Below are 25,047 nucleotides of genomic sequence, written 5' to 3'. Positions count from 1 at the left end.
TTCATTCATTCATTGCCGTGCTCCAATATCAACATGTTTAATTTGACGAATAGGATTCAAAACTGTCATTAAAATGAATTGAATTTGGCTTAATTAATTAATTGCCATGTTCCAATATCAACATGCTTAATTTAACGAATAGGATTCAAAACCAGCACTAAAATGAATTGAATTTTGTTTAATTAATTAATTAATTGCCGTGTTCCAGTATCAACGTGTTCAATTTGACAAATAGGATTCAAAACCGTCATTAAAACGAATTTAATTTGGCTTAATTAATTAATTGCTGTGTTGCAGTATCAACATGCTTAATTTGATGAATAGGATTCAAAACCATCATTAAAACGAATGGACTTTGGTTTAATTAATTAATTAATTCATTAATTCCATGTTCCAGTATCAATGTGTTTAATTTGACAAACAGGATTCCAAACCATCATTAAAACTGAATTGAAAAGCTCGGACAAAATCGCGGTGAGGAATTTTTCCTGTTTGAATTTTTCCTGTTCCTGCTCGAAGTGCCAACCCTGCCTGATCTTCCCCGTGAAACTCATTTCAGTTCCACGATGAAAACCTGATTTAAGTTATTTTATTTAAGGTTTTCATCACAAAAAGGAGCAGTCAGGCAGCGTACCTGGCACAAACAATGCCAGGAATGGCTCCTGTACTCCCAGCAAAAGCAGAGTGGCTTCATTCCTGAGGAATAAACCCTGAACTGTTATTTCCAAAGGCAGTTTCCCACCAAAACCTAACTGCAAAACTCACTCCAAGCTGCCCCTGGCACCTCAGCAGCCACAAACCCCAAAGCACAGCCTCAGCTCCCTCCTGGGATGTGGAAATCTCCTGGAGAAGGGCTGGAAACCACCCCACCAACAGCAGGATCCCAGTGAGAAACACCCAGGGGCTTCTCCAGTGAACATTTCCCCTTGGAAATGGGGGAAAAAAAGTTGGGGACACACCTTGGGATGAAAACAAGCAGTGGAGAATCCACAGTTTGGCAAGATAATTTCTTTGTTCCAAATAAAGGGATGCACCCCACACCCCACTGGAGAGGGGAGCAGCCCCAGCTTCCTCAAAATCTCCTCTCCAGCCCTCAAATAAAGGACAGCCAAAGCAAGTTAATCAGGAAATCAATTAATCAGAAAATAACGTGTCTCTCCACCTTTCTTTCAAGTACAACAACACAGAAATGTGAGGTTTTCCTGATCCCTGCTTTTGCAGCCAAGCTGCTCCTTTGCTGCAGTTTTTTTGGAAGGAGGAGATGTGAAAAAGGCAGAGAGCAGCTTAAATCCAGAGACACCAGCTCAAATCAACCCAAAAAAAAACCACCACGGGACATGCCAGGACCTTCTGACTGGGGAGGCAGCACTTGAAGCAGGATTGGCATGTTCTGGAAGAGCTCCAAGGAGCAGCCCAGTCCATTCCTCCTCTCCCAGCTAAGCTGAAACCTTCTTCCTGTTGTGCTCAGCAAACCACTGGTCACTGTTGTCTGCAGCCATGGCCTGCACAAACACAGGGGATGTGCTCAGAACAGGGGATAAATCATTTTTAGTCACTAGGAAGGAGAACTGACACTGAAAAGCAATGCTCTCTGCCACAGCACACAATGTGACCCAAGAGTGAGGCTGGGCAACTCCACCCAGGGCATCAAGGGAGCTTTAAAAACTGATTTATTTTCCTTAACAAGCCCGGGTAATTTGTTTCTAGGAAAAACTCAATTTTTTATGAGTAAAAAATTAAATAGTAAAATAATTTTTTAAATTATGAAAATAATAAAGATATAAAAATACAATAAAATAATAATTAAATATGTTCAATTTTTAAAATAAATAAAATTTAAATATATAATAAAATATAATAATAAAATAGTATAATAATAATAAAAATATGAAAATAATAACTATAATGAAAATAATTTTAAAATGTAATTCTTTTTATAAGAAAAATTACAGGTATCTCTACAGGTATCTCTAATCAAGAAGAAAAAGAATATAAAAATAATAAAAAGAAAATAGAAAATAAATTAAAATAATTTTTAAATATAATTATTTTTATGACAAAAATTACAGGTATCTCTACAGGTATCTCTAATCAAGAAGAAAAAGAATATAAAAATAATAAAAAGAAAATAGAAAATAAATTAAAATAATTTTTAAATATAATTATTTTTATGACAAAAATTACAGGTATCTCTACAGGTATCTCTAATCAAGAAGAAAAAGAATATAAAAATAATAAAAAGAAAATAGAAAATAAATTAAAATAATTTTTAAATATAATTATTTTTATGACAAAAATTACAGGTATCTCTAATCAATAAGAAAAAGAATATAAAAATAATAAAAAGAAAATAGAAAATAAATTAAAATAATTTTTAAATATAATTCTTTTTTATCAGAAAAATTACAGGTATCTCTAATCAATAAGAAAAAGAATATAAAAATAATAAAAGTATAAAAATAATAAATAAAAATAATTTTAAAATATAATTCTTTTTTATCAGAAAAATTACAGGTATCTCTAATCAGGAAGAAAAATAATATAAAAATAATATAAATAATAATATTATGAAAATAATAAAAATAATACAGAAAACCAATTTAAAATATAATTATTTTTATGAGAAAAGTGCAGGTATCTCTCATCAGGAAGAAAATGAACATGCAGTCACTCACATCATCCAACAGCTTGTCACCATGAGGATCCACCTGGGACAGCTCTCTGAAGGCTTCATCTCCCACAAAACAGACTTCATGGCCATCCTGGAAGGAAGCAGCTGGGTTATAACCGATGGAAGGAGGATTTCCCCCCAGCTCAGTGTGGGCAGTGCCACTCACAGGATCAGCCAGAATAACCACTTGCACCGTGGCTTTGCCAGGCGTGTCCAAGCTGACCAGAGGCGTCAGAATCTTCTGATTCTCCTTTTTCATCAGGGCTTCGATGCTCGGCAGCTGGAAACAGCAAACAAAATCAAATCACTGCAAAGAAGATAAACTACGTGCTCAGGATTGTTTTGTTGATAATAAAAAGGGGGAAGGGCTGAGGGAAGCGGGGCTGGTACCTCGTCCTTGGCGCAGGAGAAGGCGATGCGGCCGAACGCTGTCCCGTGATCCACTGCCCCTCCAACAGCCCTCAGCTCCAGCTTGCACTGCACCAGGGGAAAAAACCCAGCCTGGCTTGCAGGGACACTGCTCTCCAGGCTGCAGCTTTTCCTCCAGGATGTGGTGATTCCAAAATCCCCCATCCACACCTTTCCCACCAAGCCACAGCAAACCACAGCTCTGCTTTTCTTAAAAGCACAGCTGAGTGTGTACAGCTTCAATTAAAACACTCAATGCTCTAATTAAGAACTTTTTTCCTTTTAAGATTCTGTTCTCAGTAAACAAAAAGTGTTTCTAGTGATTTTTCCAAGGACTGACCTGGTTGTCAGCATAGCCCAGCAAAGCCCTTTGCTTCTCCTCGTCCTTCTCATATATTTTCATCCCAAGCAAGCCAGACCAGTAGCTCACAGACTTCTGCAGGTTTGAGACACCCAGGGTTACCTTCCACACAGGATCTTGAGGATTGCAATAATTTCAAATTAGCTACAAACATATCATAGGTTTAAACCCAAAGTTGATGTCACTAGTACTCTTGAGAAGTAACAGAGAAATTATAAAAAAAGTGTTCTGTTGTACAAAATAAAATAAAAATAAAATAAACACCCTCTGATACCCCACTGGTAAACCTCTGCTGAACACCAGCAAAGATAAATATTTCACCTTGCTTGAGCTGTTCCTTGTCTTCCAGGTAGAACTTGTATCCTCCTGGGGCTTCAGTTTCAAAGACACCAGAGGTGACCTCTTTGAGGGGCCACTCCATCTTCTTGGCGTTGCTCACAGCCTGGCTGGACACCAGAGTGATGCCCTAGAGAGGACACAACACAATCCATGGGGTGGATGCAGAGACATCACCTGTTTTCACACAGCAAACACGAGATCTCCATCTGCTGCCAGCCACTAAGTCACAAAAAAATGATTAATAAATATAGGAGTGTTTTCCTGCAGCAAGTCCTTCCTAGCTCAGCATTCCATGTTGGATCTGGCAGCAAATACCAGCTGTCCTACACAAAGAGCACTGGCAGAGCTCCAAAAGTGTTTCCTGGACCTTTAAGTGAGCACAAATCTGCTCTTGCATCTTGGAGACAACCACAGAAGCAATACTGGAGTGTTTAGGACCAAACAGCATTAAAAAAAAAAGCAGCTGGCACAACCCATACAACAAATGAGCTTCTAATTATTAAGGTAAATGAGCTTATCATGAGAAGGGGTGTCTGCCTGGAGTGGAACTCACCAGGAAGTCGTTGCCCAGGCGATATTCTCCAACGCCATAATTGTAAGTCAGCTCCACCACAAAGTGATTGTCCTCTGGTCCATAGCCCACCATGGTCTTGCTCCATTTTCCATCATAAGGGCTGGAATATCCATATTATCCATGTTTTAATGTCATTAGTATTGAAGTGAACCACCAAGAGCTGCAAGTATTTGTGTTTGAAGGAGGAGCTGCATTTCTAGAGTGAGATCATGGCAGATTTGACCCTGGGCTGTCATTCATGGCTATATGATAAAAGCAATTCTACCTCATTAAAAGTGCTTTAAGGGCACAGGCTGCTCATTAGCTGCAATTACATAATCACTTCCTTATTGCTAAGTAGGAAAGGGCACCAAACTGTAAGATTCCTTCCTCTTCAGAAAGAAATGCATTCCTCTTTCTTCTTTCTTTCTTTCCTTTTTCTTTACAAAAGCCTTTGGGGCTACCAGGAGGGATTTTTAACTCAAGAACCTTGACAGTGCCACACTTATATAAACAATCAGTGGAACTGGATGTAATTCCTGGCAAGCTGAGAAATAATTCAGTTAATATTAATCTATAAGTGTGGTATTTTTGTTCCATTCAAGCCCCACACCTGCACGGAGTGGGGGGCTGTAGGTTCCTAGGGAAGCAATTCAATAAAAGACAACACAACCCTTATTTTACTGCCAGTAACAGCAGCACGGGGAGCTCAGGGCACTCACCCGTTGCAGGTGGCCTTGCAGCCCTCCTCGAACTCCTCGTGCCGCAGCACCTGCAGAGCCACAGCGCGCTCGGGGTCGGGAGGGGACCCTGAGGATCCCCTCGCTCCAGCCCGGAACGCCTTCCCCAGGGGGGTCAGGGCAGGCAGGAAACGGCTCCGTCCCATTCCCATCCCAGTCTCCATCCCTCTCCCATCCCTGTCCCCATCCCGATCTCCATTCCATCCCCGTCCCCGTCCCCATCCCTATCCCATCCCCCTCTCCTCACCCGTCCCCATTCCCGTCTCCTCCCCGTCCCCCATCCATCCCATCCCATTCCCATCCCCGTCCGATCCCCATCCCATTCCCATCCCTATCCCACCCCCTCTCCGTCCCCATCCATCCCATCCCATTCCCATCCCCATCCTCATCCTCGTCCCCATCCCAATCCCATACCCCTTTCCTCACCCGTCCCCATTCATCCCATCCCATTCCCATCCCATCCAATTCCAATCTCCGTCCCCGTCCCCGTCCCCATCCCCATCCCGATCCCGATCTCCATCCTCCTCCCATTCCCGTCCCCATCCTGATCCCTATCCCCGTCCCCATCCTGATCCCTATCCCCGTCCCCATCCCGATCCCTATCCCTATTCCCATCCCCGTCCTCATTCCCATCCCCGTCCTCACTCCCATCCCCATCCCTATCCCCATCCCCGCCCCGATCCCCATCCCCGTCCCCATCCCCTTCCCCTTTCCCCATCCCATCCCGTCCCGTCCAATTCCGTCCCCGTCCCCGTCCCCGTCCCCGTCCCCGCGCAACCTCCCGTTCCCGGCCGCAGCCGCCCCCGGGCGCAGCGGTGCCCGCCGCTCACCCTCATGCCCAGCAGCTCGCGGTAGAACCGCGCCGTGCGGGCCCGGTCTCCCACTTTGAAGACGAAGTGCAGCGCCCTGCGGGCGGCCATGGCGGCGGCGGCGGTGGCGTCACGGGGCGGTGCCATGGCGTCGCTGCCCTCACGGGGCGGTGCTGCCCTCACGGCACGGTGCCATGGCGGCCCTTCCCTCACGGGGCGGCGGCCGCCGCCGCCTCCGCCCGCCGTGGAGCGCGGCGCGGCCGCGCCGGGGCTGTGGTACGAGAAGGCGGCGCCCGGGGACCGCAGGCTGGGGTGAGCGCGGGGAGCGGGGCCCGGCCGTGCTGCCCCTCAGAGCCCGCTGGACGGGGGGACGTGCCGCCCTTGGGAGGGTACCTGCCGGGCTGCGGGTACCAGGAGGGTAGCGGGGAATTGTTGGGGTGGAAGGGAGCCCAAAGCCCGTCCTGTTCCACCCCTTGTTTGGGCAGGGACACGTTCCCACAGAGCAGGTTGTCCAAGCATCATCCAGCCTGGCCTTGGACACGTCCAGGGATCTGCAGCTGCTCTGGGCACCCTGTGCCACCCTCACAGGGAATCCCTCCCCATTATCCCATCTAATCCTGCCCTCTGGCAGTTCAAAGCCATTCCCCGTTGTCCTGGCACTCCAGGCCCTTGTCGCAGTCCTTCACCAGCTCTCTTTCAGGTACTGAAAGGTGCTCTCAGGTCACCCCAGAGCTAGCTCCTTTCCTCCTAGGACAGATCATCCCTCGGGTCACCTTTGTGACCTCCCAGAGAAGCTCTCAGGGGCTGATGAAGGTCAGACCGAAGGCTTGTGAGCATCACAGCCACACTCCCTGAATAATTTCTCCACAGGAAAGTGGTGACTATCGCCAAGTCAAAGAAGTTCCGGGATAATCACGGGAAGGTTCTGCTGGAGGGGCACAGGCTGATCAAGGATGCCCTGGAGGCAGGGGCTGTGCCACAGACACTCTTCTTCAGCACCGTGGGGCACCTGAAGCTGCTGCCCGAGGCAGAGATAAAACGAGCCAGCTTGGTTAAGGTGAAATTTGAAGACATTAAGACCTGGTCTGACCTCGTAACTCCTCAAGGGCTTCTAGGTAAGTTGCCTCTGAAACAGTTGCAACACTGCCCAAAGGGAAGCTTTTCATATTTAGGATAATGACTCTTAATAATCCTTCCTTAGACATAGCACTGCTGGAAAATAAGTTTTCCTTGCCAAGTGACAAACTCTGCTCAAACTTCCTTTAGGGGGTGGTTTTTCCTAACACTTCCTCCAGCACATCTCTAGTGAGATTTGGGCCAGCTCTTTCAGAGCAGGCCTCTCCTTGGGGTGGGTCACTCATAAACCTGTCACGCTTCATTTCCTCAGGCATTTTTTCCAAGCCTGACCCTGCCAAGATGTCCTACCCCGCTGCCCAGCTCGCCAACTCCCTGCCACTGCTCCTCATCTGCGACAACATCCGAGACCCAGGGAACCTGGGCACTATTCTGAGATCTGCAGCAGCAGCAGGCTGTGAGAAAGTGCTGCTCACCAAAGGTAAGAGAAAATTTTGAGTAGCCTGGGGGTAAGGCAGGGAATGAAGTGCTTGAAGATGTTGCCCAGAGTTCCTAAGGAGTGGCTGGCATGGTTGGCTGTGGTCTGAATCCCACCTTTGTGGGGATCCCTGTGCTGTCACTGTTTCTCCCCGTTCCTTCCCAGGCTGTGTGGATCCGTGGGAGCCGAAGGTGCTCCGTGCAGGCATGGGGGCTCATTTCCGTGTGCCCATCATCGCCAGCCTGGACTGGGAATCTGTTCCCACCAACCTCCCTGCGGGCACCCAGGTCTGCGTGGCCGACAACAACGACCCTGACGCTCCAGCAGGGAGCACATCCCTGCCCAGAGGGGCTGGCAGGGCTGCCTCTGCTCCCGCGAAATCCAGCCCCAAGGCTGCTCCTGAGCACCAGGATGAGGAGGGAGCAGCAATCCCAGAGCTGGCTGCACAGCGTTACTACGAGGACTGGGCACGGGCTCCGGTGGCCGTGGTGATCGGAGGGGAGACCCAGGGCCTGAGCCCGGCTGCACTGGGGCTGGCAGCCAGCACGGGGGGGAAGAGACTGCTCATCCCCGTGGTGCCAGGCGTGGACAGCCTCAACTCTGCCATTGCTGCTGGCATCGTGCTGTTCGAGGGCAAGAGGCAGCTGCTGTGGAGGCACAAGCAGGAGGATGGCAGGCAGAAGTTGCCTGTGCCAGGCTGAACTGTTTGGTTCTTTGCATTTGGTTCCTTGAGGGTTAATAAAAGAGCAGCTCGGGCTGTTTGGTTTGTAGTAAATGAGTATTTAAGGCTGAAGAGTGCTGGATTGAACGTGTGGCTCCCACTTGATGTGGTGGCCACACGGTGATGCTAGAGAGAAGGGAAGGGAAGGGCAGGGTAGCAGCCCTGGCCTCACCTCAGCCGGTTCCCCCCTGCTCCAGCCCTTCCATCCAGGAGATCCATGGAGACCTCAGATCCCTGTCTGTGCTGGCCCAGCCAGGCTGCTGCTGACAGCGTGTCCTTCCCAGCCTGGCTGCTGGCTGTGGTTTTGGGTCACAAAGAGCAGATTGCTGCTGCCTGAACGGGTCGTGCCTGTGCTTACCCAAATCCTGAGCTCCAGCAATCCCTCCAACCCTGCCATGGCCAGGCTGGCAGGGGGTGGCTGTGCTCTGGGGTGTCCCAGCTCCAGCACTCCTGCCCACGCTGCTGGGAGGTGTTGGGCTGCTCCTGGAGCTGCTCCCCAGTCAGTTCATCACTGCTGAACAGGGGAACCCCTGAAACGCAAACACAGGCTGGGTTCTACAGGCCGAGCTGGCGGCCGTTCCCAGCTCCTGGCAGGGCGGGAAGCTGCAGCAGGATAAAAGGGGAGGCCGTAATCCTGCCATGGCTGACTAATGAGCTGAAAGGGAGAAGCAGTGGCTTGCACAACACGGGCTATTCAGGCTGGGAACGCCCCAGTGGCTGCCAAAGGGCTCCCTCCCTCCTGGGGAGCTCGGACCGATGCCAGCACAGCAGCACAGCCGGGGCTGTGTGTGCCCAGGGGGAACACACAATCCCTGGAGCCACCTATCCACGGGGTCGGGCTGTGGGCTCCTCTTCCCCACACAGGTTTCCTCCTGCAGCAATCAGCACCTCCAGGACGAGGTCATTGTAACAGTTTTATTACAAAGTTCCAATCACCATGTACAGTTTTTACAATGTCACTTTTCAAGGGCTCGGCTGTGCTGCTTGGGTTAGGGAGGGAGGGTTTTTTTTCTTAGGGTTTGGGAGGGGGTTTTTTGGTTTTTTTTTTTTAAAGAACAGCACCATTAACGTTGAGTTTGGGACACACCTACGAAAAACAGCTCAATCAACTAACACAGAGGGGAAAGGACAATTCATACCAGAGAGAAGGACGAGAGGGGACAGGGAGAGCACAAGGAAGAGACAAAAGGTGAGGGCAGCCCGGTGGTGATCCTCCTCCTGGCTCAGAGTGGGAGGGACAGAGGGAATACCCACCCATGGCAGGGGATGGACCCTGACACAACAGCCAGCGCTGCCTAAGGCTGTCGGTGCTTGGAGTGGGGGGTGGGAAACCCACAAGGGGAAGGTCTCACCCCCAGGAGGAAGAGCTTGGCTGTGCCGTGGTCTTTCAGAGGTTGTCAGCAGTTAAGACTTTGTCTTGGCCTTGTCAGGGCACTTTCGTGGGAGAGAAAGAACTGGCCAGGGGCGATGGGGACAGTTTCCTTATTGCTTCCTGGAAGTCATTTAGTCAGCAGGGGTGGTGAGAAAGGAAAGAAGAGGGGGGAGGAGAAAGAAAAGAGCCCCAAGAACCCCACCCACTGCCTGATGCATACGTTGGGAAGAACACCATGCAAAAAGATTTGCCTGCTAGCAAGTGCCATGTATAAAATGATATGGTAACAGTTCTGGCCTGGTTATTAGAGAATATATCACCATGAAGCACAAGCGAAGTCTCCAAACGCCAACAACTCCCTGCTGAAAGTGCATCTCAAGGAGTTTGCTTAGGAGAAGGATTCACTGCGTAAAACAAGGCACCACAAGAAGGTTGGATACTGGGTCGGGCGTGAGGACACGCTGGAGAATCCACAAGCGGCGGAAGAGAGACCTAGTTTTAAATAACGTCTGTTGGCACAGGGCCCCTTAGATGGGCTCGGGTTTTAGCTTGTCTGCTAGAAAGTCGCTGACAAAGGCTTCCACGATTTCAGGTGTGATCTCCTCCACATCCATCACATACTTGGCCCGGGCTGACATGTCCAGGATGGTGAGCAGGGGTGCAGCCTCGGGCAGGTTGGTGTAATCCCGCAGGGAGTCAGTCATGTCGTCCTGGAGGCCAAAAGGAGAAGGACAGAGGAGTCAACAGGAGAGCAGGAGCAGTTTGCTGCTGCCACGGTGTATCCCAAGAGGCTGGGCCTTGCACCAGCACTGCAGCACCACCAGCATAGCAGGCAACATCCATCTTGGTGCCTGCTCTGCTCGTGGTTTGTGTCAGAACCAAACTGGGTTGGTTGATCCCAGGCTGGAATGGGACATACACTCCTCCAACCCTGAGGGACTGCTTCCAGACTGACCTGCTGCCTCGGCCACCCCAGAGCTTCTGGGACATCCACGGCTGAAGGAACTGGGGACAAGTGCTGAATGTGGGGACTGCCAGCTCCCTGCCAGCACAGCCACGGCCTTGCTGCTCACCAAGGGTGGGTACCAAAGGGAGCCAAGTGCATGCCCAGAACAAAGCAAAGAATGGGAACAGGATGAAGACTTGTGCTTTGAGCCAACGATGGGACCCCACCAGCAGGTCCCCGCGTCTGGGCACACACAGCAGCAGCAGGCTGCTTGCAGGGGGAGAGGACTGCCCTCCCCTCACCCAGGCAAGGCTCAGCTCTGGGCAAAGGCAATGATTTATCCCTCCCAAGGCTGCGGGATGCAAAGCGCCGGCGCGATTCATCACTGAGCCCACAATGCGCCGCACCCGCAGCGGGGCGTTCCGAGGGGCAGGAATGGATTCCATCCACCTGGTTGGCGGCCGGGGCTCTGCAGCGCGTGGCGGCGGCGCTGGGGAGCTCCGCTCGCGCCTCCCCTTCCTTTGCAGGGGTTTCTGGCGCAGCTGGACCACGTGGCTGGAAGGGCCAGCAGGGCTGGGCTCGTCGCCTCAACCGCCCCCCACCCAGGTGTCGGGACGCCTCGTCCTTTATTTACAAAGGCACCAAGGAATATTTTTTAATCAATGCAAAATCGGTCCAGACGGTGCCGGGAGAGCAATGGGAGGCGCCTGCTCCGGCCATGGCCGGGCTGCTTTGTGCGTGGGGGCCAGCGGAGCCCCGGGGCCAGCGCTCCCGGCTATTGAGGTGACGGATGAATGGGATGTGCCGGACGCTCCCCATTCTTCGGGCCGGCCGCCGCAGGGCCGTCGGGAGCTGCATGAATAGCAGCAATGTTTCAGCTACAGCCGGCGAGCCAGGCTCTGGGGGAGGGGGGAAGGTCCTGGACCCTCCCAAAATAGCCCTTCCCAACAAGGGACTTATTCAAGGGTGCAAGGCTGAGCTGGGATGCTCAGAGACCCGTTACGGTGGTGGGAGCGGGAGCGGCTGCACGCAGGGGGCCCACGGGGCTGTGGGAGGTGGCAGTGGGGGCCTGGCTGGCTGGGGGGGCCTGGGTGTGGCAGTGGGGACCCTTTTGTCGCAGGGCGGCTCCGGAGGGCTCCGCGCATGGAACGCTGCGGCGGTGACGTGGGCGTGCAGGGACGGAGCAGGCGCAGCGGCCGCCACCTGCCCAGGCCCTGAGCAGTGATGTGGGAGGGGAACTGCAGGCCTGGGGGTGCTGGGAGGTTTTTTGACACAAAACCTTAGTTTGCCAGACTGCAGCAAGGCAAAGTGTCTGTGCAGGGGAAAGGGAGGCCAGAATTCCTCCAGTTTTCCCATTTCCCATTCTCTCCAGCAGATCTTTGACTCAGAGCACTGCAGCCTGCACATGCCTCAAATACCATCCCAGCCAAGAAAAACATGGTCAGCCCAGGGAAACTGCCAAAATTTCACTAGCTGGGCCAGGCTGAAACTCAAGCCCTGCTCATCTTTCCCTACCCAGCCACCTTCCTGCCTGCACAGCCTCAGGGTTGAGCAGGCAGCAGCTCCAGCATGGCAGCTCCACTCCTTCCCACTGCCTTACTCTGCCTGTCCCTCTCCCACCTTTTGGAGCACCTCTGAGCAAATCGTTTGCTAGGAGTAATATCCAGCAAGGAGAGCACAGACTGAGACAAGTCTCTGTGCTGCCTGACATCTGCAATAGCTCTGTGCCTCGGTTTACCCCCTGAACAACAACAACAGCAGTACCCAACTTAGCTCAGTTCCTGTACCCAGCAGGACACAGCTCTGTGCTCTCCTCTCACTTACCTCACCCGCCACGAAGAAGAGCAACGGTGCCTCCTCCTCTTTGGCTTTGTACTTGGCTATGATTTTTTCAGCTATGGGCTGAATCAGTTGTTTCGCCGCCTCCGACTCCCCATCATCCTCTGAATCTGCAGGGCACGGGGTTGTGGAGGCAAAACAAAAAGAGGCAAAGCAAAAGAAGGAGGTTAGGATCAAAGGATGCAAACGGGCCGGGCGCTGGCAGCTCTGTCCCATGGCACCACCACGCAGGAAGCCGGAGCCCGGATGCGCCGCACGGGCTTCAAAGGCTCCCGGCTCTGGAGGAATCAGGGAGCAGCTGAAATGCACTACAGGGAAACACCGAACTGAAGAGCAACTCCTGCTCCCCAAATACTCCACTGCTCGCTGCCTGGTGCTGTTGGTGATGTGCAGGGACAAACAGGCACAAAAAAGCTGCTGTGTGGTTTGAGCTTGTTTTGAAGACCAAACAAAGGCGCTGATCTGAGGCTGCTGCCACCCCTGCCTGCCACCCACTGTCCCTCTGCCTCGGGATGGCTGAGCTGCAGCTTTACTGCTCCAGTCTCAGCGCTGTGAAGGCAGCTTTGATTTGACAGAGGTAGGGCAGAAAGAGATGGCAGCATCAATCAAACGCCAGCCACCACTGAAGTTCAAATAGTGAGCTTGGAAGAGGACAGTCTGTGTCCTTGGGAAGCGTGGAGATTAAAAGATTCCAATTCGGGGACAACTTTTAGGCATTAAATGAAAAAAGCAGAAGAGAGCCCTTTGTCTCCCCCCGTGGTCCCTGATGTAACCACCACAACAGGTCCAGCCCCAGCTGGGACAAGCCATGCCCATGCCAGGAAAACTCTCTGCCCTTGCTTCACACATCCCTGTCCTCCTCTCCAAGCAAAGCAGGAGATTCCAGAGATGCTGCACGCTGGATTTCAAGGTCTGTCCTGCATGCAGGTCAGTGATAAATACACGAGCTGCAGGGTGTCTGCAAGGATTGCTCTTCCTACAAACATCAGCTGCTGGCAGTGCTCCAGGCAGCCCTGCACACTCTGGCTAACCCAGCCCTAACCCCTCTGGGGAAGGAGGTACATCACTCAGGATTTATTCAGCACTTGCTAAGCCTGCCTTCTCCTGGGGGTGCTGCTGCCTGTGCAGTGCAGGCACTGCTCTGCTGGGGGGTCTCCCAGCAGGACAAAGCTGGCGAGGAGCCCCCATTCCAGTGCCTGCCTTGCTGCAGCACCAGCTGCATCTCTGCCCCAGCACATCACTGCTGGGTTTCATCATGACCATCCACCCCCAAAAGCACCGAGCAAGAGCCCCAGCTGTTCCCCTGATGAGCTGTTTGCCTCAAGGTGATAGAAAAACTTTGCTCAGAGCAAGATAAAAATAACTCTTTCCAGAGGCCTGCAGCGCCAGCCCCAATCCATCAGGCCTGGCGTGGCCAGCCGGTCCTTCCCGCGTGAGGAGAGGATTTTTGGCTCTGTGCTCACATCCCCTGCTGGGCTCTGCTGAATAAATAACCAGGGTCAAAAGGAAATCTGAAAGGGAAGAAGGAAAGGAGCGAGGGCCATGTTATCAGAGCTGCAGAGGAGTGTGTGCTGCTCACCAAGGGCACACAAGGAAGTGGGACATGAGCCCTGCCCTGGGCCAGGCACAGCACCAAGGCAAGGGGGGCTTCTTCAGCACACCCCCCAAATTCCACACAGGGGGCAGCTGCACCCCCTCAAGAGCCCAGGACCCCTTAATTCCCTCCCTGGGATTTTGTGTGCACTCCAGTGCTGCCCACCCAGGGCTCAGCCTGCAGCACAGCTCATCCCAGCCATGCCCTTTCCTGAGTTATTGTGTCCATTGCTGGCAGGGAAGCAATGAAGAATGAGCCATCTGTAGCTCTAGGCCTGCTTCTACTGCAGGGAAGCTTCATGTGTGGGTTAGCAGTGAAAGGACAGGAACTTTGGGGAAAAACTTGCCGTGTCCTGCAGCCAGGGGAATTGGGGAAATCAAGGACCAGAAGAGCATGAAAGGCTGCTCTGACTGTCACAGCCCTGTTCAGCCCAGGGACTCACGCCCTGAGCTGTGGTTTCAAGCACAGATCTGTAATCCCTTGCACTTCCTCTGACTCTGTAACATCACATGTGCCTGAAGTCCCTGCTCCAGAAAGGCTTTTCCCATCTCCAGCTCCACCAGCTGTGACAGTGTATTTCTCATACTCCCAACAGCTCATCAGCATTCCTATCCACAGCCACCACCACACCTTTGTTGTGACAGCTCCTCTGTGCTGCCAATCGCTGCTCCACAGCATCCCAGGGTGGTGTGTGGGAGCTGCAGGAGCCCCGTGGGCACAGCAGGCTCTGGCAAACCCCTGTGAGCTGCTGTGGTACAGGAGAGGGGCTAAGGGGCTTCACAGGGAGCTCTCTCCCACCACTGGCCTTTCTGTGAGCACACAGTGATAGGAAATGGAAGTGATATCCCTTCCCAGGGTGGGACCCTGTCATCACCAGAAGCAGGTCCCCAGCCCCGTGGCCAGCTCTAGCCAAGCTGGCAGGCTGCCCAGCCCCCTTCCCCAGCACAGGCTCTGCTGCCACAGCAGGGATGCTCCATCCATACCTACAAAGAGAACGAGGCAGGGGCCCTCATTCAGCTGCACGGCGTTGGAGTCTGTGAGCTCCAGCACGGGCTTGGGGTGCCAGGGGAACTCGCGGCACTCGACGTCGTTCAGCACCTCCACCCGGCCCTGCCGCGTGATCACCTCTCCCGTGGGGTCCAGGACGATCAGAGTGGGGATGCCTGCCATGGAAAAAAACACAGAGGGGGTCAGCCAAAGCATGAATGGCCAGCAAGGGTGTGGGGAGAAAGGCCTTTTCCTATGGCCTCTGGCTCTGGCAGGAGCCCAGCGAGCCTCCTGCCTCTGCGCAGCTCACCCAGGGGGGATCCAGCTCCCTGGATCCTGTTTCTGTCCTACAGAGCACTGTGATTCAGCAGCCAGAGCAGGAAGCTGGCAGACAGCTCTGGCATTGCCTGCCTCTCCCTGCCCAGCTGCAGGCAGGGATTGCTGCTGTCTGGTGCCCACGGGTGCAAATCCCACCGTGCCACCCAGGGACCCTCCCTTTTGCACCACCATCCCAGTGCCCAGAAGTGGCTGCCTCTGGAAGAGTCCAATTCCCAGGAACTCACAGGGCCTGCAGACAGCAGTGGCCAGGAAGCAGGGTGTGTTCCTTCCCAGAAGAACACCACGTATTTTTGCCCCCACAGCCCTCCAGCACTCTGCACTAATGGCCCAGCCATTTCCAGAGCACGTCCCTCTGGAGACTAACAAAGCTGTGCAGGAATGTCCAGGTCTACAGGATCCTGGCAGGATGTGGCTGTGGGGATATCCAGGGATGGTCTGGCCCTTGGGAAAAAGCAGCATTTATGGGGCTGAAAAGTCCAGTCACAAAGGAGAAGCTTTGTACGGGAGGTGAACAGAGACACAGCACAAGCCACAAATCCAATGTCACTGGCAGTGGGGCAGGTTGGCCACCAGCTGTGACCATCCCATCTGATAAAGCACCGGCTTTCCGGCCACAAAACAGCCACGGGTGGGTCAGCAGGAGTGGCTCAGGTTGGTGACTTCATCTGGAAAGCACACCATTCCTCTGTCATCAGCGAGACAAAGAAACATCCCACAAGGAAGGAAGAGGGGACAGCGGGATCAGGCCCCAAGGGACAAATGAAGTGACCAGCGTTAGTGCCAAGTGCTGCTGTCACTGCTCATCACCTGGGCTTTGCCCTGCTCCCTCTGCAGCATCTCCTTCCCCCAGCAATACCCTGGCAAGCTGAGGCAACTCAAACACTCCTGCCCTTCATTTTAAAGCTCATTCCTCAGAAATTCCCTGCAGAGCCCTTCCCTGAGCAGGGGGCACGCAGCGTGTGTGCCCCTGCCAGGCTGCTGGCACTGTGCACTGCCGTGTTTGTCCAACAGTGAGTTACTCACAAACCCTCTGAATCGGGGGCGTTTCTCTAGGAAATACTCGGCCATCTGTGTGTCCCAGCCTGCCTGCAGGTCCAGGCCAGCGGCCGCATTCCCGGCATTCCAGCCCGGCGCATTCCTGCCTGCGCTGGGGCTGGTGCTAAGCAGCAGTGCAGGAACCCGCCCAATGGCTGAGCTTGCAGATCCTTAGGGTACGCCAAGAAAACCATTTTGTATCACAAAAAGGCTTATTCATTACCTGCTGGTAATTCAGTGTAGCCCCAGGGCAGGGATGGGTTAAACAGACTGGAAGGAATTGGGAAATCTCACGCTGGCCCTGCCCTCACAGGCACAAAGTGCTACTGACACCAGGAGAAGCACAGGATTGGGATCTTGGTCCTTTTAGGATTGCCAGCCCCACCCCAAACGCCTGCTTTTCCATCCTTTTCCATCCATGATACATGAGGGACAGGCTTCTCAGGTCATCAGTCAGCCTGAGCAGCACTCCCAGGCAGAGGTTTCAAATAAGCTTTGCTGATCTGGAGAAATTAAGGGCTCAATTTAGACACAGATTGCTGTGATTCTGCAGCTATCAATCCACTATTCAAAGCATTCCTTTAGACGTCACCTAATTTGCATATGCAGATGACCCCAACCCCCCCATACCCAGCCATTGAACCTCCAACTGCAAATACAAAACTGAATCAGAAAACAGAATATTTTTACAGGTAATTCACATCCTCATCTTCTCAGGTGACCTTTGTGACTACTCTCCTACAAGACACATCCTGTTTCCAGGGGACACAGACTTGCAGGACCAAGGAAACCATTCTTAATGTTATTCACACCTGCTAACCCAAATAATTCCCCCTCCCCACTCATCTCAGCCACTATTTGTTATTTTAGTGCCTTTTGGGGGATTTGGTAATTGCCTTAAGTCATAACACCAGAATTTACTTATCAAGAAGAATCAGCGATCAGACACTGCAATGAATATTGTATAAGCTTGGATGAGAATTAGCATAGACAGCCTTGGTTGGATTTTATGCACTAGAAAATGGATTTGGCTCCCACGGGGCCAGCATTTTATGAAAACACAGGGGCCAAATGGTTTGTTACCGAACCTGGCAAGGCATTTACATATTTATACATTAAACCCCAGACCTGACATTGAAATCTCATCTGCATGAAGTCTGTTGGGTGAGTAATCACAACCTAAGTGAAGCAAACCCCACTCCAACCACAGCACAGGTGGTACATTTCATTGCTGTTTTTTCACTCTTTCAGAAGAAAGCTCCAGAAATCTCCTGTAGCAGTGATTTCCAGGCTGTGAGGGTGACCTGTGTGTGTCTGGGCTAAAGCATAGGGAAGGAGAGAAACCGTTTTTGGAAGGGATTGCAAATCCCAAAGAGACACCACAGAGTCCAGGGGGAATATTGGGGAACTTGTGAGATACACAACAACAAGAGGGGATTCCTATCACAGCCTCAAGTTATCACTGCTCCTCATCCCACTGGAAGGAGAGCTAAGGCCAGGGGATTTCACCCAGGGCAGGACTGGGAGCTGCCTGCACAAAGGGGAATTATTTCTAAGCAGCCACAACACAAGACACAACTCTTTCTCAGAACAGCACTGCACCCAGAAGCAATTTACTAGAGGTGGTAGAGTACAGCCTCTGACTGCACATGAGTTATGAATAGAGGCATTCAAAGTAAACCCAAATAAAGGCTTATAACTCAACTTGCATTTTATACTGAATTTTTTTAAGTTCTAGGAGCCAAGACAGGACTAAAACAACAAGAGATTTGATTCTCTTGCTACTTTCCAATACTCAGGAACTTAAAGCAGACAGGGAAGACAAACTCTTGTGTTGTTTCAGTACCCAGCCTGCAAAAAACAGAGGGAAACCTCCTCATGTTGTGCTCACAACCCAAGCACCAGGAGGGTAACCTGGACACTCTCACTGATCATAGGTGCAGCTCCAAAGAGAGCTTTCAGAGAGGCAGCAGCAGAACCATGAGTGTGGGAAATGCAGGTGTGGTTACACAGATCTAATTTTTCATTTCAGTGGAATAACCACGTGTGGTGATGAGCAGAGCCCACGACACCCAGCTCTGTTTGCAGGAAGCTTTTGTCCCAGCTGGTGTGAAAAGCCTGACTGCAAACAGGCAGGCAGCCCCAAAGTCTGCATGGAGCTGAGATTCAGGGACAGAGCTGGGGATTGGGGTGCAGGGGAATATTTACATATTACAGCCAATATTTACATTTTCAGGTTGTCACACAACAAAGAGAGACACCTTTAAGAAGGCTGGAATCGTAGGGAAAGCTGTTGTAACTGTTTCCCTGGCTACAGCATGCCTGGTGCTCAAGTATCCATGTCTGGACACCTTATTTACAGAAAGTCCCAGTGAAACTGGCAGCAGTCCTGCAGCGCTGGGCTGAAACCAGCACTGGAGAGGGTTGTGAGTGGGCTGGGAAAAGACGGCTGAATTTGGAAAGCTCTCACCTCATGGGAAGGTCATTAAGCAGCAAACTGATGGCTATTTAAAGCAGGCTGATGGTTATTCTTGGGCTGAGGTCAGGGAACAGGGCTGAGTGGCAGCACCTGAGCTCAAGGAGGGATTATTTCTCCTGTCACTCTTCCCAAAAGCCCTCAGCCTCCTTTGGTAAAACTCCTCCTTCCCTGCAGACCACAGGAGCATTCTGCCAGGCTGCACCCACCTGGACAATATGAATCTGAGTCGGGGGAGGTTTAGATTTGGATATCAGGAACAAATTTTTCACCCAGAGGGTGGCTGAGCACTGAAAGAGGCTGCCCAGGGAAGTGTTCACAGCACCAAACCTGTCTGAGTTCAAGAAGCATTGGGACAAAGTTCTCAGAAACAGGGTTGGATTGCTGGGTGTCCTACACAGGGCCAGGAGTTGGATCTATGATCCTGATGGGTCCCTTCCAACTCAGCATATTCTGATTCTGTAACATCACACAGAAACAGATGAGCAACAGCCACATTGCAGCAAGACCCTTTAACCACAGGCAGAAACTATTTGTACATACACGAGATCTCCTCACCAGCCAGTCACTTGCACACCTCTGTGCTGCAGTTTGTCCCCTGCAGGAACAAGGTGCCAGCCCCCAGGAAGGCTGCTGTGAGCTTTTATCATCTTTGTGACTCTTTGAAGCCACCCAGACACACAGAGTCTCTCCCTGCCCCCGTGAGCAGCCAGGGCTGCTGGAATTCTGGCACTGGCATGTACAGTAAAAGCAAAGCCATGGTTTATATCAAACACTCTCTCCTTTGTAATTCATGTCACTAACATAAACCAGATGCCATCTTCCTCAGCCCCTTCACAGAACGATGGTCTGTCTTTGCATTACATAAACCAGCAAGAAAATGAAATTTAAACCTTCAAGAAATAGCAAAAAAATAAATAAATCAGTAATTAGACAAAAAACATCCAAGCCAAAAACAGCTTCCAAGTTTCCAGGAAGAATTAGGTTGTTTATGGAAGTCCTGTTTCAACTAACAGCCTGCCTGGCAGGTGGTAGGAATGTGAGTTTGTGGAGAGCAGAAACATGAAGCTCTGCCTGGGGCACTGTGCTTTGCTTTGCTGTTTTCTTGGTTTAGTTAAACAAGAGGAGACATTACAAATACTCAACAAAAGGAGGGGGAGAAGGAGATCTGTGCCTCAGAGAGGCCTTCCCTACCTTGGATGCCGTAGAGCCGGTTCAGGCGTGACCGTCTGGCCTCGTCGGCGTAGGGCACAGCCAGCCAGGGCATCTCACTGAAGTACTGCTTGAAGGAGTCCTCTGACCTGTGCAAGGGGAACAGGGCATGGCATGCAGAGCCCTCCACTTGCCAGGCTCCTTCCTCATTAAAAACATGGCTTGCAAAGTCCTTTATGCCTCCCACTAAAACCTATCAGTTGGGAGAGAGACCAAATTTACAGCCCCCAGTCCTTCAGGAAGAAGTCCACGGTGTATTTTTCCCAAGTAAAATATTTCAAATTCTCCAGGGCGCCTGAATGGCAACCCATGGTGACAACAGCAGCTCGAGCATCCTTCAGACCCCAGAGCCACAAGGCACAAAGTGAAGCACAGAGCTGCTCTTGCTGACCCCACTCTGCACCTCCCCACCGGGCAGAGGGAAAGGACTCAGGCAGCCTTTCTGACCCACAGCCAACCTGCTCTGCCTGCACGGGGTGTCAGTGCTGCCTCACCTGTCTGCACTAACGAAGAGGATCTCAAACTTCTGGCCTGCCTCCTTGATTTTCCTGTAGGACTCCACCAGCACCCTCGTGAGGCTCCGGCACGGCGGGCACTGCAAAACACAAGCAGAAGGAGGACATTGTCTCCTCCTCAGGACCAGCCCCACACCCAGCAGGGCCAGGTGACCCAGTGACCATGAACTGGTGTGACCTCATCCTTGCTGCCATGCCTGAAAGTGCCTGGGGTTTATCGTCTGTAAGTTATCAAGAAAACCTCTTCAATTTTTAAAATCTGACCACTCTCCCCCTTACAGGGCCAGCTGAGGATGATAGCACTGCAATGCTGATGATCAAAGCATCTTAAATTCTTCTTAAATTCTTAAATTGTTCAGCACTAGCCAGTCTGGGGTCTTTACTCTCCCTGAGCCCACTCCAACTGCTCTGCACAGCACCTCCTACTCACCCAGTGTGCGGAGAAATAGACCCCGACGTGAGAGCCCTCCAAGGCACTGCTGTCCAGGGTCTGCCCATTGTTCCTTAGCAGAGGCCCAGCAACAACTTCACTGAAGGGTTTTGGCCCCCAAGGGAACTCCAGACCTGGGGAGGGGTCGGGATAGGGGTGGAAAGAAGATACAAGACAGTAACATGTGCATGCAGCTTTTACAGATTCAGAAGGTTCTGCTAGAAAAAACATCCCATCTTCAGGATACAGGGGATCCTGTCTGAGGAACCCTGCTGGGGTTTATTCCCATCCAAGGGGGATGCAGAACACCTCAGCTGTCAGACAGCAGGTCAGCCCTGCCCTGAGGTGAGGTGAGGTGAGGCAGCCAAGCTCTGCACTGCAGCCAGGGTCACCTCTTTCTCTCACCCAAGTCACAGCACCTTCAGCCTGACAAAGCCTGCTCTGGTTTTGTGCCTGATGAGGCATCTTCTCCTTATCAACAGTGTTTATTTTAGCAAGAGAGGACAAGGTGGTACCTGCTCAGGAATGCAGTCAGGATGTGTCCCTTGTGCTGATACTAACCATGTATTTTTACACGTATCCATACATGTCTTTATTCACAAACCTTAGCTATATGTATGTAAAAGATGGTGTGTTTATATCCATATATCTCTGTATATATCTTACACTAACCCTCTGCACCCCAAAGCAAGCTGTGTGTGTACACAGAAACACACTCTGAATCATCTGCTGCCAGCTCCCAGAGCAATCAATCCATGTGTTCAGCCAGAGAGGAGGAAACATCACAGATGGCTCAGGCCACAACATGTTCCTGCTGCACAGCTCCTGCCACTGAATTAAAGACTCTGTCAGGATTTACTGCACCAAGAAACAATGAGCCAGTAATAAAAGAAATGGATGGACAACCACAGCAGACGACTGATGGATCTGCAGGGTCTGTGAGTAAGGGCACATTTGGGTTGGGTTTTCTTTCCCCAATTTGGCTAAATTTTTTTTTCCAAATTGGAGGAAGATGGATTTAACACCAACTCCCAGCAAACCTCAGCAAGGGAGAATAGTAACATTTTTCTGTTTAATTTCTAAATAATGAGAAATGCATTAACCTGAGTGTGATGTCAGTGACAAAAGTCCCACTCAATGTTCTGGAAGGATTCTGGGCCCTCATTCTGTCTGTCCCTGTGCCTCCATTAGGGAAAAATCCAAACTTCATGTTTCAGTTAGCCTAACCTTTTCCTCATTAGCACTCCAGACAAAAATCCTGGAGGGAAATTCTTTGTTCTTTTCAGTAAGCAAAACCAAAACACAAGATCTGGCAGGAATGATGCAGAAAATTTTACACCGAAAATAGCACAATGCTTTGAATAGTTAAGTATGACAATAGTTCTTTGTTCCCTCCCCCCCAGGCCATTCAGAGTGAACTGAGATGAGAAGGCAGCTGTGTGTCCATGTTTCTGTGGCACAGGGCACTCCAGGTCTTACCTTCAGGGTCATCTCGGATGACCAGGAGGCCGTTCCTGCAAACCACCTTCCCAGTGGAGGCATCGATAAATATTAGGGAAGGAATGTTGGAGACTCTGTACTTGTTCCACAGCTTCAGCTGCAAAAGAGATTGGAAGGGGAGATAAGGGAGGTAAACTTGGCTGCGTGAACAGGAAGATTTTGGAGCATTAGCATCTTTCAGAGCAGAGGTCAGAGGCGAGCACAGAAACAGAGCTGGTGCTTCAGGGATGAGTGTGAAGGAATGTGAGGAAGAGCTGCTGGGTCAGGGCCCAGAGAGACCCTCACCATCACCACCATCCCCTCAGGACCTCAGGTGAGACCCCTGTGTGTCTCCCACCTGCTGAGGGCTTGCCCATGAGCAGAGGCAAAGCTTCTCCTCCTCCTGCTTTTACATCTTTGCAAGTAAAATGGGGATAATACTTGCCATGCTTTGAGCTCTTTGTTTAGAAGACATGGTAAGCCCAAATACTTTTAATGCCACTGCTCTGAAACAATTTGTAATGCTTCCCTGGCTGTTTCCTCCCCTCCCATTTCCATGTCCATTAAACAAACCAGCAACCCCTGCCAAGACACAGCCAGGCTGAGCACAAGGCCAACACACAAAAAAATTATTCTTCTGTAACTGGGGCTTCCCAGGTTTGTTCCCAGGAGCTGATTAAGGGCTTTGACATCCTGGGGGCCAGCTCATCCATCCTGCACTGCCAGCTTTGCAGGCTGATGGCCACATTTTGGGCATCCCAGTCTGGATGGACCTGTCTGCTGCCCACTAGGTTTTGCAGCGTGCTCGGCTCTGCACAACATCGGGGACAGAGCCCTCTGGGTGTCACACACTCCTGGGCTCACATTCCCCAGGATATGCTTCTGGCACAGCTTAACTCATGCACAGAAGCTGCCTGGGATGAGGAGGAACAGGACCAACAGCTGCTGGCACAGCCCAGCCTGCAGGTGTGGGCTGGCAGAGCTGCTCTCCCCACCGTGCACGGAGGAGCTGCTGCCATCACCTCATTTTCCTTACATTTCTCCAAGCATTTCAACCCAAACAGCCCAGTGGTGAATTATCAAACTCTCAAACAAAAGCCAAACCATAACCAAGAGCCAAATGGGGAAGGAAACTAATCTCCACTTTCCCATAACATCAAGCTCTGTTCTGCAAAGCCCCTCGGGCTCCGTGTGTTTACAACGTGCTCCAGTTTGGAGAATAAAACCCAGGCACTGGAGAAGCACAGAAGGGGCCCACCAGTGTAAACCAGTACAAGACCAGAGAAACCATCATGTACTGCTGCTTCCACCAGTATCTCAGAGAGAAACTGCACCCACGTGTTCCCAGAGGAAGAACTCTGCAGATCACTTTCCCTGATTTGCAAAGAGAGGCAATCCCATTTCCTGAGATGGGAATGATCTGGGGACATAGAGAGAAGCAAGGTTTTGTGTCCTACCCCCCAGCCTTCCATTTCCAACAGACATATTAATGGATTCACAAACCAAATGGCCTTGGGCATGAAAAGAATAAAGAAACTGTACTCAGTGCAAACCAACCCCCTCACAATGACGGTGTTCAAACCACAGAAGGTAAAATCCACTTCTGTGAAGTTTAAAGGGTGGGGGAAAGCGCTTTATAAGGATCACAGGCATTTAACAGGGTGCTGCAAACAATAAGGAAATTACAACTAGCAATCGGATCGTTCTCTTTAAATAGTTGCTTACATTACACTTCATTTTGCCAAGTCCTTTGTATACAGAAGCAGCTCCCCCAGGGCATCACGGTGGGTCCTGGCAGTTTTGCTTGGCTGGGGAAGCAGCAGGGTCTGCACTTTGGAGCCAAAAGGCTGCATGGACTCACTGTGCTCAGAGGGATGGGGCTGGGACACCCCAGACAAGAGGATAACAGCAAACCAAACCTGCTCAAAGCACTACAGCAAACCAAACCTGCTCAAAGCACTGCAGCAAGCGTGGCACGGCTGGCTCCAGGCAGTCTATGAGGTCCAGCACATGTGGCAATTCTTGCCAACAGCTGGTTCTGGGTCTTCTCAGGGTGTGTAAACATTCAGGCCCCACTGGACCCAAACTGCAGGCACTGCTCCTGGCTTCCCAGACACCGATGGCACAGGCAATCTGCAATCCAGACACACTGTCCCCATGAAATCAGGAGTTGCCACTTCTCACTCATCAGTGATGGTCCACAGGAAAATGCCTCAAGCAAGCATCAAGCCAGGTGTGTGTCAAAAGGGTCAAAAAGCATCAAAAGAGGTCAACGTGACATCTCTTGCTGCTGGGGGAGCATGTCTATCACTGAGCTCTGAGACTTGAACCTGAAGAACATCATGTCAGGCTCATTCACACCTTGGGTGAATGAGAAAAAGCAATTTGAATGGAAAGGTTTTACCTTGCACCTGTGCAAAAGCTCCCAGACAAAACCCACCAGCCCAGGTAACACCAAACCAAGTTTCAGAGCTTCATATAGGCTGAGCAGCACTTCCTATTTTTATCAGATTTGCTGCCTGGGTTATCACTGAAACGCATCACACAACGCCAATGAACAAACACAACTACTGCATATAAAGCAACTGGAACTGGGTTGCCATTTGAAGCCTACTATAAAAGCCTTGAATTGGAAGTTAGTGGTCTCGATGCACTAACCATATTAATTC

The 25,047-nt window shown here is 51.1% G+C and overlaps 3 protein-coding genes across 4 annotated transcripts in view; 1 reads left to right on the top strand and 2 right to left on the bottom strand.

Moving 5' to 3' along the window:
* Positions 1-391: 391 nt before the first annotated feature.
* GLOD4 (glyoxalase domain containing 4) lies at positions 392-6,043 on the bottom strand. 2 transcript variants are annotated; one of them, XM_039720944.1, is made up of 9 exons: positions 5,903-6,043; positions 5,055-5,104; positions 4,333-4,453; positions 3,762-3,906; positions 3,420-3,556; positions 3,062-3,148; positions 2,838-2,951; positions 2,676-2,762; positions 392-1,502 (listed from the first exon to the last, which is right to left on the bottom strand). In XM_039720944.1, exons 1-9 carry the CDS (start codon positions 6,026-6,028, stop codon positions 1,437-1,439), a joined length of 933 nt encoding a protein of 310 aa, XP_039576878.1. In that variant the 5' UTR covers positions 6,029-6,043; the 3' UTR covers positions 392-1,436. The 2 variants fall into 2 exon arrangements, with proteins under 2 accessions (XP_039576878.1, XP_039576877.1); XM_039720943.1 differs by having other exon boundaries at positions 5,055-5,173; positions 5,903-6,007.
* On the top strand, positions 6,027-8,203 carry MRM3 (mitochondrial rRNA methyltransferase 3). The gene is made up of 4 exons (XM_039720881.1): positions 6,027-6,193; positions 6,752-6,996; positions 7,269-7,436; positions 7,599-8,203. The coding sequence occupies exons 1-4, from the start codon at positions 6,027-6,029 to the stop codon at positions 8,132-8,134; spliced, it is 1,116 nt and encodes a 371-aa protein (XP_039576815.1). The 3' UTR covers positions 8,135-8,203.
* An 851-nt stretch (positions 8,204-9,054) lies between these two features.
* Positions 9,055-25,047, bottom strand: part of NXN (nucleoredoxin) — a 46,995-nt gene continuing 31,002 nt past the window's right edge. Inside the window, exons 2-8 of the mRNA XM_039720836.1 lie at positions 22,379-22,496; positions 20,900-21,033; positions 20,449-20,549; positions 19,937-20,043; positions 14,889-15,068; positions 12,297-12,421; positions 9,055-10,236 (exon numbers count right to left, since the gene is read on the bottom strand). Coding sequence (XP_039576770.1) covers positions 10,054-10,236; positions 12,297-12,421; positions 14,889-15,068; positions 19,937-20,043; positions 20,449-20,549; positions 20,900-21,033; positions 22,379-22,496 — 948 coding nt within the window. The 3' untranslated portion in view covers positions 9,055-10,053. The remainder of the gene's footprint in view (positions 10,237-12,296; positions 12,422-14,888; positions 15,069-19,936; positions 20,044-20,448; positions 20,550-20,899; positions 21,034-22,378; positions 22,497-25,047) is intronic.

The sequence above is a fragment of the Passer montanus genome, unplaced genomic scaffold, assembly GCF_014805655.1.
Source record: "Passer montanus isolate IOZ18808 unplaced genomic scaffold, ASM1480565v1 scaffold44, whole genome shotgun sequence".
NCBI classification, from domain to species: Eukaryota; Metazoa; Chordata; class Aves; order Passeriformes; family Passeridae; genus Passer; species Passer montanus.
Note: the sequence above shows the minus strand (reverse complement) of the source record. Positions and strands in the feature narration are given on the sequence as shown.